General features: G+C 25.3%; 1 protein-coding gene across 1 annotated transcript in view; it reads left to right on the top strand.

Annotated features, from left to right (window-relative positions):
* Nucleotides 1–7,037: 7,037 nt before the first annotated feature.
* The window catches only part of Eip75B (Ecdysone-induced protein 75B), a 254,158-nt gene continuing 245,080 nt past the window's right edge, over nt 7,038–16,115 (top strand). Inside the window, exons 1-2 of the mRNA XM_065506350.1 lie at nt 7,038–8,094; nt 8,470–8,823. Coding sequence (XP_065362422.1) covers nt 7,053–8,094; nt 8,470–8,823 — 1,396 coding nt within the window. The 5' untranslated portion in view covers nt 7,038–7,052. The remainder of the gene's footprint in view (nt 8,095–8,469; nt 8,824–16,115) is intronic.

Genomic DNA, 16,115 nt, shown 5'->3' with positions numbered 1-16,115 from the left:
AATATGTATTTTTAAGTCAATTTTACAATTTTGTTAATGGTTTTTTTTAATAATTTTCCCCAAAAGTACCTTTTTGTATTTGGTACTTTTCAAATCTAATGCATTTTATTAAAGGATCTTTGAAATTTTTCCATTTTAACCTTTTTAATAGTATTTCCTATTTCAAAATAATAATTTTTCGCATTTGGTACTTTTTCCAAAAAGTACTTTTTAAATTTGGTACTTTTTCAAAAAAGTACTTTTTCTGAATTTTGACTTTTAGTAACAGAGTTCGTTTTCAATAGATTTTTTTAATTTTCACAAATTTTTGGTACCTTTGTCAAGGTTTCTTTTCGTCAAGGTTTACTTTCGATTTTAAAAGTACACTAATACCCCGATTACGCGTTCTGCGTCTGTTTCGAAGTTGCGTCTTTTAAAATTTCTGTGATTTTGAAGTTGCGTCGATTTTGTTCCATTTTGCATTGCATGTCTTCGATGTTGTGTCGTATTTACTATATTGATTTAATACATTTTATTCAAAAATGATTTTAGTTGTTTTTTTAGAATTTCATGAAATTTTTTATTTATTTTTATAATTTCTTAACTAGCTCTTAAATAGTTTTTCGTAAAAGTACCTTTTTGTATTTGGTACTTTTCAAATCTAATGCATTTTATCAAGGGATTTTCGATATTTTTAAGTTTTAACCTTTTTAATAGTATTTGCTGCCTCAATATAGTAAATATTTAAATTTGGTACTTTTTCCAAAAAGTACTTTTTTAAATTTGGTACTTTTTCAAAAAAGTACTTTTTTATAATTTTGGCTTTAAAACAGTAAGGGAGTTACATTTTAAAGGAATTTTTAAATTTTAACCAAATTTGATAATTTTTTAAGGACGTTTTTTGTAGCATTTAATAAAATTTAATTGGTTTGGTCAAATTTCATTAAAGATTTTTATCATTTGTATAACAATAGGAAATTTTCTTCAAATTTGTTATTTTTTTGAATTAAATGTTTCCAAAAATGTTAGCAAAAATATGTCTTTGACTTTGTTGCCCTGTGTAACCTTTGATGTAAACTTTTGTAATAATATAATAATTCCTTCCTTTTCGGCAAAATTTTTAATAAAAATATTGAATAATTATTGTAGAGATTTTTAGAAGATTTTAGTTTATTTTTGATAAAAATATTGAATATTTATTATATTAAAATTTTATAAAGAAGATTTAGAAGATTTTAGTTTATTTTTATTCTCCATATTTCAGTTGCTCTTTTGTTATTAAATAAAAAGAGCATTTAAGAGTTTGATAACAGGTTCTGTTATAATTTTCACTTTCATTTATTGCATTGTTTTTTTCTTTTAAATGGGGGGCTTGGGGCTTTTGCTACAAATAATTTCTGTTAAGAACTTTTTGCTATTAAGATAGAGAGTGAGAGTGTTGTGTTCTTTTTATTTGGTGTTAAGCTCTTTTAATGTTGTTAGTGGGGTATTTTGTTAAATGTGTGTTATATTTCTAAAGGGGAGCGCTTTATATATGGCAAATAAAAGCGAATTTTAGTCAGAGAAAGTACGTTAAATGAAACGGTTAAGAAACCCGGTATAAACAAAATTTTCTAACGAAAAATTTTTTATAAAAAAAAACAAACGGAATTACAATAAAAAACGGCAAATTCTTTATATTTAAAGAAATAAACGAGTGTTTTATTTTTAAAGGAAATAAAGAAAATTTAAGAAATAAATAAATTTAAAAAAAAAAATATTTTATTAATTCTTTAATACAAATAATACAAGTAAAAATAAAGAAAGTGTTTTACAGATTGTTATGTATAAAAAAAAGTGATTTTGTGGAAAATATTAAAAAAAATTCAAAGTGTTTAGCTCAAGGTATAGTTAATTAACCTTACATATGTTAAGGTTTTGATAGAGAAAATTACAACAAAAAAAATATATTCAAATTTTTCCTTTATTATTTTAACGTATATGTACCTATAAACATGTATAAAAAATATAAACAGTGTCCTTGTCCTTGGTTAATGCTAAATGTTATAACAAGGCTTTTATAACAACAACAACGTATAATAATAATAAAAAAAAGAGCCTTCCCTTATGAAATATTCATACATACAACAACAAAACTATTTAACAGCAATTGAAATTCAATGAAATTTAACTAAAAACCAAAAACACAACAAACAAAAAAAGAAAATACAGTAAATAAGTTTAACAGTAAATATGTATATTAACAGTTAACAGGCCAAACATTATATTCTTCGCTCTTTAAAATAAAAACTCTCTTAGCAACCCAAACAAAACAAGAAATAACGTTATATTTTAAACACTCTCTTGAAATGTTATTCACTAACTTGCTCTATTTACATTTCTACATGTAAAAAATGTTTAGTGTAAGTGTGTTTTTGTTGTTGTTGTGCAAAAAAAAATTCAATGTTACATAGATGAGTATGTATGCATTTGTTTTTGTTTAGTGATTTTCCTCATTGTCGTCATTCACTGTCACTGCCAATGTCAAAGTCGGCTGTTGGATACGAGTGTGAGAATGTGTGTGTTTTATTTATTTTTGTATATTTGTAGAGAGAGAGAGATCTTAAACTTACACATACTCTTAGGTGTTGATGTAACTGTTTTTCTTGTTTTTTTTTTTTGTAAACGAATTTAAAAACAGTTATTTATTTATAACTGTATTTTGTTTGGTTTTGTTGCCTTATTTTTTGTTCCGTTTTATTTCGGCTGCTTATTGTTCATGTTCAGCGGAAGTGCGTTGAAATGTCAACGCGTTTGATTAACACAATTTAAGTTGTAATTGAACTTAACAGCTGTTTTCATTAAGATTTAATAACTGAAACAAAATTAATTAAAGGTTTGTTAAGGAAATTTATTGAAATAAAACTGAAAGGTGAGAAGAAATTTTTCACAGAAAAAGAATATTTTAATTAGAAGTAAATAAAAATGATTAATTAATAATAAAAGAAATTCATGAAATACCAAACAAAAAGAAACCAAAAACAAACATTTTAAAGAAAATTCTTAAAAAGGGACTTAGCTGCAGCATAAAAAAATGTATACTAAACACTTAACCTAAAAGTAATTTTAAATGAAATTTTTAAAACACAAAATTTATGTGGGATTTACATAAAAAAAATCATTGAATTAATTTTCAAATTCTAAAGTTTTCAGAAATTTGTAAATTTAAAACTTTTCCATGAATTTTACTACTGCTTCATTGTAATTTTTCGCATTTAGTACTTTTTGAGTTTTGGTACCTACTTTTTTTAAGTCAATTTACAATTACTTCAATCATTTTTAAATAGTTTTGTTTAAAAGTACCTTTTTGATTTGGTACTTTACAAAAACAATGAGTTTTTTCCAAGAATCTTTGAAATTTTTATATTTTTTACCTTTGCTCTATCAAAATAGTAATTTTTCGAATTTGGTACTTTTTCAAAAAAGTACTTTTTCTAAATTTGGTACTTTTTGAAAAAAGTACTTTTTTTGTTTTTCTCTAATTTAACAGTTGAGGAGTTTGTTTTTAATATATTTATTAAATTCTCACAAATGTATGGTAATTTTTTAGCAATGCTTCATGCTTTTAGTACCTTTTTTAAAAAAGTGTCATGAATTAATTTTCCAATTCTAATTGTTCTTTAAATAATTTTGCATAAAAGTTCGTTTTTGTTAAAAGTAGCTTTCAGAAAATTTTATATTTAAACCTAATAGTATCGCATTTAGTACTTTTTCCAAAAAGTAGTTTTTTTAATTTTGGTACTTTTATGTCAAATATTTTATTATTTTTTAAATAGTTTTGCTTTAAAGTACCTATTTTTTATTTGGTACTTTTCAAAAACATTGAGTTTTTTGAAGGAATCTTGAAAATTTTTATATTTTTACCTTTGCAATACTATTTGCTATATCAAAGCAGTAATTTTTCGAATTTGGTACTTTTTTGAAAAAGTACTTTTTTTAAATTTGGTACTTTTTCAAAAAAGTACTTTTTTTGTTTTTCATTAATTAAACAGTAAAGGAATTCATTTTTAATATATTTATTAAATTTTCACAAATTGTTGGACTTTTTTTTAACAATGATTCATGAATTTAGTAGCTTTTTAAAAAAAATTACTGTTTTTATACATTGGTTCTTGAAAATCGTACTTTTTTCAATTTGGTACTTTTTGAAAAGTACTCTTTGTAGTTTTCTATTTTTGAACATTATATGAGTACATTGACACCTGTGGTTCGATTTAATAGCTCAACACATACATATTCCAACTTTTGTGAAGCCTCCCACCTTCACAAAAGTTGGACCAGTTTTTAGGGACATTAATAAAGACATGTTAAATATTAGTTATTGATATTTCTCTGGAACTTAAACGGTTGCATTTCAACTTTGTTCCCATATTAATATTCAAATTTCTTGCAAAGAATTTCTAGCAAACGTGTTTTGAAAAAAATAAATAATCATAATAATATAATAAATTTTATTAACAAAATAATGACAAAAAGGAAAAAAAAATAAATTAGTAAAATATATGTGTTTGTTTGCTGTTCTAATAAAAAAAAGTGAAAAAAGAAATAATTTATTTATAAGTTTGCGGCAGCAAAATATTTCAAGGTTATCTCACTTAAAAATGTATAATACACCTTAAGCTGAAATGAAAATAACAACAACAACAAAATAACAAAATAGAATAGAACAAATGTGAATAAATATAAAACACGCACTGAGAGAAATTTAAGGTGTTTAATAAAAAGAATAGAGGCAAAAAAAAATAATAATTGAATGAAAAATTTACCGAAACTTGTTTATAAATAGCAAATTTTCCTACTTTTGACTAATTTTTGGAAAGTTAACTATTAAATTTTTATGTAAATTTACAATTACTTTATTATTTTTTAAATAGTTTTGCTTAAAAGTACTTTTTTTATTTGGTACTTTTCGAAAAACAATGAGTTTTTTCAAAGAATTATTGAAATTTTTATATTTCTAGCTTTTCAATACTATTTTTTCATTCAAAATAGTATTTTTTCGCATTTGGTACTTTTTAGAAAAAGTACTTTTTTAAATTTGGTACTTTTTCAAAAAAGTAATTTTTTTGTTTTTCAATAATTAAACAGTTAGGGAATTCATTTTTAATATTCTCAAATTTTTGTACTTTTTTTAATAATGCTTTATGCATTTAAGACTTTTTTTGTAAATAAATGTTTTTTATACGATTGGTTCTACAATGTAGTATTTTTTTTTTGGTATTGGTACCTTTTTCAAAAAGTTCTTTTTAAATTTGGTACTTTTGCAAAAAATTAATTTTATATTTTTATATCGATTGAGTGTTTTTTAAAGAATTAATTATTTTGTAAATAGTTGTGTTTAAAAGTACTTTTTTTTTATTTGGTACTTTTCAAAAAACAATGAGTTGTTTCAAAGAATCTTTGAAATTTTTATATTTCTAGCTTTTCAATACTATTTTTTCGTTCAAAATAGTAATTTTTCGCATTTGGTACTTTTTTGAAAAAGTACTTTTTTAAATTTGGTACTTTTTCCAAAAAGTACTTTTTTTGTTTTTCAATAATTAAACAGTAAGGGAATTCATTTTTAATATATTTTTTAAATTTTCTAAATTTTTGTACTTTTTTAATAATGTTTTATGCATTTAGTACTTTTTTTTTTGAAAATAACTGTTTTTATAGGATTGTTTTTTTTAAATAGAATTTTTTCCAATATGGTACTTTTTTCAAAAAGTACTTTTTAATTTTTGATACTTTTGCAGAAAAGTACTCTTTGTAGATTTCTTTGATTTTTCCTCTTAAAAATAATTATTTTTTAATAAATTTGTTTCTAATTTGTTTTTTTCTTTGCTCTTTTCAGGTTTAAACATGGCAAAAACGTGAAAAAATTTAAATAAATCAAAAACCCAACAAAGTTTTTTTAAAAATAAAAATCTATAAAATTGTTTAAAACTAAATCAAACTTAATTTTTATATAACTATTTATAAACCTAAATCAATAATATATAAAACATATACATACATAATTTTTCAATTATTTTATAATAATATTAACTTTGGAAATATTATTTAAACAACATTAAAATATAATTAAATTAACAAAAAATATAATTAAATCAACAACAGCTATTATTAAGGTGAGTTTTATAATGAATTTCAAGATTTTACTTTAAAAAACTTTTATGGTTTTCTTTACTTATCAAGATTTTTTTCTGTATTTCCTATATATTTTTAGTTTTCTACATCTTACATACATTAAACTCCATAATTTATGTAATTAACTAAATCAATAATTACCCAAAAAAAAAGAAAGTTTCAAAAGAATTTGTTTTATATTTAAACTACAACATCTACCACTACAAGTATTATTAGCAGCATATTAAAGCTACACAACTCCCTCAATTACCACGCCCCCTAAAACTACAACAATCTAATCCTACAACAACTACAACATATACATCTACATTAATATACTCATTAGCAACATAAGTTTCAAGCAACAGTCGCAGGTTTAAGGACAACGTGAAAAATAAAAACAAAATTTTTGTAAAGGAAATTATAACCAGGAGAAACTCTTATAAAAATAAAGTTACAGAAAGTAACATGTTAAGCATATTTTTAATATTACAACTATAATATATATTGGATACAAAAAAAAAGGATTTTTTTTAAAGATTTTTGCTAGCTCTGTAAGACAGTTTAAGGATAAGAGAAACTTTGAAGGCTGATCAAGAGAAACAAATAACAAATAATTATTAACAACTACTCTCAAAACAAATTAATAATAATAATAATCGATTTAATCAAGCAGAAATATTTTAAATATTAAAGAGAAGAGACTGATTTTTTTTCTGGTAAAATAAGTAATAATTTATTAAGCAACAGCAAAAGCCGAACCCCCCAACTCACTCATATTTACACACACTCTCACTCACTCATACATTTTAAGCAACAAATTAAATGAGAACTTAATTTAAACAACAAAAAAACAAACAAGAATTTCTTTAAGATCTTAAACAAGTGATTTGGATATAATCCTTTAAGCTAACAAACAAAAAATGTTGAAAAAATTGAAATGTCTAGAGGCGGCCAATAGTTTGGCCCGCGAAGCCTCCGCCTCTCATAATCAACCACACAATCTAGCACAGACCACAACCACCACCACCACCAGTGTTAAGATCATTAAAACCGAGCCTTTGGATTTTGAAATGCTGCATTTGGAGGAGAAAGATTTAAGAGAGCGTAATTTGACCAGAGATAATGAAACCACCACCACCATAACCTCCTCCTCCTCTTCAGCAAACTCCAGCAGCAATAACAATAATTTAACAGCTGCACCACCTCCACAAAGATATACCCATGTGCAAGTGCAAACAGTGCCACCCAGGCAGGGCATAACCAACTCGGGGAACTCACAGAAAGTCATACTAACGCCTCGCGTAGAGTATGTGCAAATACCTAATAATAACTCGGAAAGATCAATGAGTAATGGTAGCGCAACCTCGCCCCAAATCATAATAACGCGCACCCTACAAACCAACAATACCACAGTCTCTTCTACGGCTAATAACCAGCAGCAGCAGCAGCACCAGCCACAACATCACCACTCGCATCACATACCCCGAAGACATTCGGCCAGTCCTTCACAATATCATCGGGTTTCCTTAAACGTCTCGCACCACAATAACAATAATAGTCATTCAGCGCCTTCATCACCACCGCCTTTACACCATCAGCAACAGCTGCAACAGCAACAGCAGCAGCATCATCAGCCACAATCCTCTCTCAACTCAGGTTCTCAGCATGTGCGTGTTATACGAGATGGTCGTTTGTATGAGGAGACACTCTCCAACTCGAATGCAACACAGCGCAGACATTCGCTATCGCCGCCGCCTTTACAACATTATACGCGTAACGCGCCGGTTTCAACAGCCAACGGGGCTGGACTCGTTAGACGTTATACACCGCAATCGCCTCCCTTAGCGGCTCCACCACCGCCGCCTCCACCAAATGCCAACAGCAATCAACTAAATGCCGCCAACACTTCCTCTAATTCACAAAATTGTTTGCAAGCGGCATCAGCAGCCGGCTCAGCTACAGGTCAGAAATATATCATAACAAATACACCACACAGCACACGTAAATATGTGGTGAATTTAATATCCAACTCACCAACAGCCACACAACACACTAACATTTACAATACCAGTGCTAACTCTAGCTCATCTTCATCAACGGGCGTTCAACATCATCAACAGCATATTATCATACCCACAGCGCCCTCATCACAACAGCAACAACATCACCATCAACAGCAGCAGCAGCACAATCCCTCCTCCATTTATCACCACAATAATCATCATTTAAACTCACCTCATAACTCATGCTCATCCCAGAACTCCACTTCATTAAATTCTTCAAGCTCTTCTAGTTCTTCTCAAACCACCACTCATATATTTCGTACTCCTCCTGTAGTGTCCAGCAGTAGCGGTCATCATACGTCCTCCTCCTCCACCTCAGCCTCTTCTACAGCTGCAACTCTAAATCAAAATAATAATAATAATTGCAATAATACTGCCATGCGTCCGCCGCCGCCTCCACCACCCCCCAAAATGAAACATTCATCGTTGAGTCTTAATAATCATGGCGTTGTTATGGGCAATAGTAGTGGTGGTGGTGGGGGTCTTGGCAGTGTGGGTTCCATGTCCGCCGCTACATCATCCACATCTGCACACTGTACCCAGTCATCGCAATCGTCGTCTTCTTGCTCGATGGCCAGTTTGAATGGCAGCAACTGTGAGGAGCCCTCCAGTTCGATACCGGATTTAGGTGAGTGAACTTATAATTTTTTTTGTTTTTAATTAGCTTCCTTAAGAACCTTATTCCAAAAAGCTCAGTGCTTAGAAGCCTAATAAGCTAAATAAATTATTATAAGCAAATTTGCAAGTTATAGTAAATTTCGAGAAAATTGCTATTTTTAGTAAATTTTTGGGAAATCTGCTATTTATATCGAAGTCTGGAAATTTGCTATTTATAGTAAATTTTTGGGAAATGTGCTATTTATAGTAATTTTTTGGGAAATCTGCTATTTATAGTAAATTTTTGGGAAATTTGCTATTTATAGCAAATTTGCTATTTATAGTAATTTCTCGGAAATTAGCTATTTATAGTAAATTTTCGGGAAATTTGCTATTTATAGTAAATTTTCGGGAAATTTACTTTTATAGGAAATTTTCGGGAAATTTATTATTTATAGTAAATTTTGGGAAATTTGCTATTTATAGTAAATTTTGGGAAATTTGCTATTAATAGTAAATTTTGGGAAATTTGCTATTTATAGTAAATTTTCAGGAAATTTGCTATTTATATCGAAGTCTGGAAATTTGCTATTTATAGTAAATTTTTGGGAAATGTGCTATTTATAGTAATTTTTTGGGAAATCTGCTATTTATAGTAAATTTTTGGGAAATTTGCTATTTATAGCAAATTTGCTATTTATAGTAATTTCTCGGAAATTAGCTATTTATAGTAAATTTTCGGGAAATTTACTTTTATAGGAAATTTTCGGGAAATTTATTATTTATAGTAAATTTTGGGAAATTTGCTATTTATAGTAAATTTTGGGAAATTTGCTATTAATAGTAAATTTTGGGAAATTTGCTATTTATAGTAAATTTTTGGGAATTTGGCTATTTATAGTTAAATTTCGGAAAATTAGCTATTTATAGTAAATTTTTGGGAATTTGGCTATTTATAGTTAAATTTCGGAAAATTAGCTATTTATAGTAAAATTTTGGGATATTTGCTATTTATAGTAAATTTTCAGGAAATTTGCTATTTATAGGAAATTTTTGGCAAATTTGCTATTTATAGTAAATTTTCGGAAATTTGCTATTTATAGTAAATTTTCGGAAATTTGCTATTTATAGTAAATTTTCGAAAATTTGCTATTTATAGTAAATTTTCGGAAATTTGCTATTTATAGTAAATTTTCGGAAATTTGCTATTTATAGTAAATTTTCGGAAATTTGCTATTTATAGTAAATTTTCGGAAATTTGCTATTTATAGTAAATTTTCGGAAATTTTCTATTTATAGTAAATTTTCGGAAATTTGCTATTTATAGTAAATTTTCGGAAATTTGCTATTTATAGTAAATTTTCGGAAATTTGCTATTTATAGTAAATTTTCGGAAATTTGCTATTTTTATTAAAAATTTTCGGAAATTTGCTATTTATAGTAAATTTTCGGAAATTCGCTATTTATAGTAAATTTTCGGAAATTTGCTATTTATAGTAAATTTTCGGAAATTTGCTATTTATAGGAAAATTTTGGGAAATTTACTATTTATAGTAAATTTTCGGAAATTTTCCTATTTATAGTAAATTTTCGGAAATTTCCTATTTATAGTAAATTTTCGGAAATTTCCTATTTATAGTAAATTTTCGGAAATTTCCTATTTATAGTAAATTTTCGGAAATTTCCTATTTATAGTAAATTTTCGGAAATTTCCTATTTATAGTAAATTTTCGGAAATTTCCTATTTATAGTAAATTTTCGGAAATTTCCTATTTATAGTAAATTTTCGGAAATTTCCTATTTATAGTAAATTTTCGGAAATTTCCTATTTATAGTAAATTTTCGGAAATTTGCTATTTATAGTAAATTTTCGGAAATTTGCTATTTATAGTAACTTTCTGGGATAATTGCTATTTATAGTTAATTTACAGGAAATTTGCTATTTATAGGAAATTTTTTGGAAATTTGCTATTGATAGTAAATTTTCGGGAAATTTGCTATTATAGTAAATTTTTGAGAAATTTGCTATTTATAGTAAATTCAAGGATATTTGCTATTTATAGTAAATTCTAGGATATATGCTATTTATAGTAAATTCTAGGATATATGCTATTTATAATAAATTTACGGGAAAATTGTTATTTATAGTAAGTTTTCGGGAAATTTGCTATTTATAGTAAATTTTCGAGAAATTAGCTATTTATAGTAAATTTTCGGGAAATTTGCTATTTATAGCAAATTTTGTGAAATTTACTATTTATAGTAAATTCTAGGAAATTTGATATTTTTAGTAAATTTGCTATTTATAGTAAATTTTTTTCAAATTTGCTATTTATAGTAAATTCTAGAAAATTTGCTATTCATATTAAATTCTAGGAAATTTGCTATTTATAGTAAATTCTTGGAAAATTTGATATTTTTATTAAATTTTTGGGAAATTTGCTATTTATAGTCAGTATTTTCTATCAGTGTTACTTTTTTTAAACCCAATCAATTCAATTTCATTTGATTTAATTTATGACTTAATTCTAACGGTATTTTGTTTAACGATATTTAAACATTAACATTTTTTAAAACAGCTATTAATTGTCAATACACAAATTTACAATCAATGCAAGCGCATGAAATGAAAACTGAATTCAATTGAAAAAAAAATCGTCAGACTAAATATTTATTAGTTTATTATAAAAGTACACATAGAAAATAGAAAACCAGTTGACCCTGAAGGCTTAAAGATACATATTTAGATACAAATGATATACAAACACATTTATCTCTAAGATAGCTGCTACTCATTCACTCGTCGTACACTTGCTCTGACATAAATGGTTTACAACAACTAATTGTAACGCAAAGCGAGCAAGCAGCGGCGGTGTTGACAACTCTTAGAGACAATAGAATTTAGAATTTAATGAACAAGGAAATGGATTGTGCAACAGTTGTGTTATTAAGTATTATTGAACTTTAATATAAAATTATTTATAACTAATTATGCTGCTAAATAAGCTTAATTTTTATTTAATATATTAAGGTCACTGTTAAAAATGTTTTATTTATAAGAAATTCTCTAAACGGATGTTTATTTCGCAGTGCAATATGATCAGTTTCAACAAAAAATTCAAAACTTACTGAATGTTTATTAACAATTCAATTCACTGGGTTTTATTTTACAATTTCATTCACAGAATAATGGGCTAGAATATGGCACGTATTTACAAATCTAGCCGTTATTTAACCTCGTAATTGAATACTAAATAACAAAAAAAAAATAAGTGTAAAATAATGTGAAAATTCAAGATTTGCCTTTTTTTATGGAAAAACAATACAAAACAAAACTTTGTTTAAAAAAAAGTTTTAATTGAAATTTAAATAAGCTGAAGTTTTTTTGTTTTCGAATTATACACTTAAAGAAAAAATAGCATATATTCGCACTAAATAGCAATTTTGTCAATAAATAGCAAATTTCAAATAAACGTTACTACAAATAGCAAATTTTCCGAAAATTTACTAGCAGATAGATATCCCGAAAATCTAATAGCTCATTTTTAAAAAACTATATTATAAATAGCTAATTTTTGAAAACCTGACTATAAATAGCAATTTTCCCGAAAATTCACTTTAAATAGCAAATTTTACAAAATTTACTATAAATAGCAGATTTCACAAAAATTTTCTATAAATAGCAGATTTCCCAAAAATTTTCTATAAATAGCAGATTTCCCGAAAATGTAGTATAAATAGCAAATTTTCGAAAATTTACTATAAATAGCAATTCTCTCAAAAATTTGCTATAAATAGCAAATTTCCACAAACTTCTCTAAAATAACAAATTTGCAAATTATTTACAGAAAATAGCAAATTTCCCTAAAATTTTTTATAAATAGCAAAATTCTCAGAAATTTACTATAAATAGCAAATTTCCAGACTTTGCTATAGAAAGAAGATTTCCCAAAAATTTACTATAAATAACTAATTTCCCGAAAGTCTATATAAATAGCAATATCCTTGAAATTTACCTAAAATAGAAATTTTCCCAAAAAATTAACTAAAAATAGCAAATTTCTCAAAATTTTATTAAAAATTGCAAATTCCCTAAAATTTATTATAAATAGCAGATTTCCCTAAAATTTACTATAAATAGCAAATATCCCAAAATTTTACTATAAATAGCTAATTTTCCGAAATTTTACTATAAATAGCTAATTTTTAAAAATTTTACTATAAATAACAAATTCCCGAAAATTTATTATAAATAGCAGATTTCCCTAAAATTTACTATAAATAGCAAATATCCAAAAATTTTACTATAAATAGTAAATTTCCCAGAATTTACTATAAATAGCAAATTTCCCGAAAATTTACTATAAATAGCAGATTTCCCGATAATTTACTATAAATAGCAGATTTCCCAAAAATTTATTATAAATAGCAAATTTCTTGAATACGAACCTTAAATAGCTAATTTCCAGAAAATTTACTATAAATAGCAGATTTCCCGAAAATTTACTATAAATAGCAGATTTCCCGAAAATTTACTATAAATAGCAGATTTCCCAAAAATTTATTATAAATAGCAATTTTCCAAAACTTAATTATAAATAGCAAATTTCTTGAAAAATTTACTATAAATAGCAATTTTCCCGAAAATATACTACAATAGCAAATTTCCCAAAAATTTATTAAAAATTGCAAATTCCCGAAAATTTATTATAAATAGCAGGTTTCCCTAAAATTTACTATAAATAGCAAATATCCCAAAATTTTACTATAAATAGCAAATTTTCAGAAATTTTACTATAAATAGCCAAATTCCCAAAAATTTAGTATAAATAGCAAATTTCCCAAAAATTTACTATAAATAGCAAATTTCCCAGAATTTACTATAAATAGTAAATTTCCCAGAATTTACTATAAATAGCAAATTTCAACAAATTTACTATAAATAGCAAATTTCCCGAAAATTTACTATAAATAGCTGATTTCCCGATAATTTACTATAAATAGCAGATTTTCCAAAACTTTATTATAAATAGCAAATTTCTTGAATACGAACAATAAATAGCTAATTTCCAGAAAATTTACTATAAATAGCAGATTTCAGGAAAATTTACTATAAATAGCAGATTTCCCGAAAATTTACTATAAATAGCAGATTTCCCAAAAATTTATTTAAAAATAGCAAATTTCCCAAAAATTTATTATAAATAGCAATTTTCCAAAACTTAATTATAAATAGCAAATTTCTTGAAAAATTTACTATAAATAGCAAATTTCTTGAAAAATTTACTATAAATAGCAAATTTCTTCAAAAATTTACTATAAATAGCAATTTTCCCGAAAATATACTATAAATAGCAATTTTCCCGAAAATATACTACAAATAGCAAATTTCCCAAACATTTTCTAAAAATATTTATTTTATTATAAATATTTCTTGAATACGAACCATAAATAGCAGATTTCCCGAAAATTTATTATAAATAGCAATTTTTAAAAACTTAATTATAAATAGAAAATTTCTTGAAAAATTTACTATAAATAGCAATTTTCCCGAAAATATACTACAAATAGCAAATTTCCCAAAAATTTCCTAAAAATAGCAAATTTCCCGAAAATTTATTATAAATAGCAATTTTCCAAAAGTTAATTATAAATAGCAAATTTCTTGAATCCGGACTATAAATAGCAAATTTCCCGAAAATTTTCTATAAACATTATGTAGTGAAGGAAGTGATTTTTCTAATTTTATTTTTCTCCGTGTACTCTTAATATTTATTTATATTAATATTGTGTGTTTTTGTATAGATTTGATTTAAATCTCATGACGCGTCTTTTTGTATTTGTATTTAGTTTTATTTTTATATTTTTTTGTTGTCTTTCTTTGTTTTATATTGTATCTAGCTAGATACGTTTGTGTGGTATTAAAATTCTATTTTAACTAAGTTTTGTTTATTTTTTAAGCAATTTGTTTATTTTAATTTCATTTTATATGTATTGAGCTACGAGTGTCTAACAAATCTTAATCATTTATTTATTCTCAGTTTTTTGTTATTTTTTTTTTGCAAACATATCTAGAGAGCTGATGAGAAAGAGCAATTTTGTTTTGTGTTTATTGTTTAGCAATTATAATACGTATTTAAGACAAATCAGGAAGTATAGTCTGTTTCATGAAATACAGTTAGGGGAGGATTGTATAGGCACTCTAAATAACTTTAAAGCAATTTTTCTCAGTTTATTTAAAAAATCATGCTATTTTAGAATATTTCTAAATAAAAAAAACCCATTAAAATTAATAGACCTTTTTAAAATTAGTGTGTTTATTTTTGAAATACAAAAATATGATTTTTTTTTTCAGTTGTCTAAAATTTAATTATGTACTTTTTTTCGTGCTCTGCACTTTGTTTAATGGACTTGATGTTCTAAGATTTTTTTTGTTGTCGTGGCAATGAAACATTTTGAAATTTTAGATTTTTAATGACCTTGTAAAATAATTAAATTTTAATTCTATATATTTTTTTTTTCACAAATGTTTTGCAAAGCTGTTAATGTGCAAAAAAAAAAGTAAGAAATTGTTAGAATTTTAAAGCGTAATATGGATTTTTTTGTTTCATAAAGACAATTTTAAGAAATTTGTTGATTTTTTTTTTAAAACCTAAATGTATAATTTTAAAATGTTGCTAGCAACATGTTGCCAGATTTTGTTTTTTATGTATATAAATTTTTTTCTTAAGATTTGTATCAGTTTAGCAAGATATTTGTGTATTATTTCAAGATTTTAGTCATTTAATAAAAAAAATGTTGCTAGCAACATGTTGCTGGAATATATTTTTTTGTTTATAGAAATTTTTACTTAAGGTTTTGAATAAATTTGTGTAATTTTTGTTAATTTCGGCCAAGATTTTACAGTTTAAACATAAAATGTTGCTAGCAACATGTTGCCAGGAATTCATTTTTTTCAAACCAAAGTTTTTGCTCAAGTTTTTAATAAATTTGTCAACATATTGTTCAATACAAGACAAGATTTCTGTGAATAAACATAAAATGTTGCTAGCAACATGTTGCCAGAAATTAATTTTTTTCAAGCTAAAGTTTTTGCTTAAGTTTCTAGTAAATTTGGCGACATATTGTTTAATAGTATGGAAGATTTCTGTTTATAAACATAAAAGTTGCTAGCAACATGTTGCCAGAAAAAAAATTTGGTTAACAACTGATTCTGTTTAAGACTTTCATTAAATTGGCAAAAATTGTTAGGCTTTTTTAGCAAACATTTTTGAGTTTAATTAAAAAATGTTGCTGGCAACATGTTGCTAGAAAATCTCAGAT

Source organism: Calliphora vicina, chromosome 3, assembly GCF_958450345.1.
Source record: "Calliphora vicina chromosome 3, idCalVici1.1, whole genome shotgun sequence".
In the NCBI taxonomy this organism is placed as follows: Eukaryota; Metazoa; Arthropoda; class Insecta; order Diptera; family Calliphoridae; genus Calliphora; species Calliphora vicina.
This window is presented reverse-complemented; position numbering and strand designations above follow the sequence as displayed.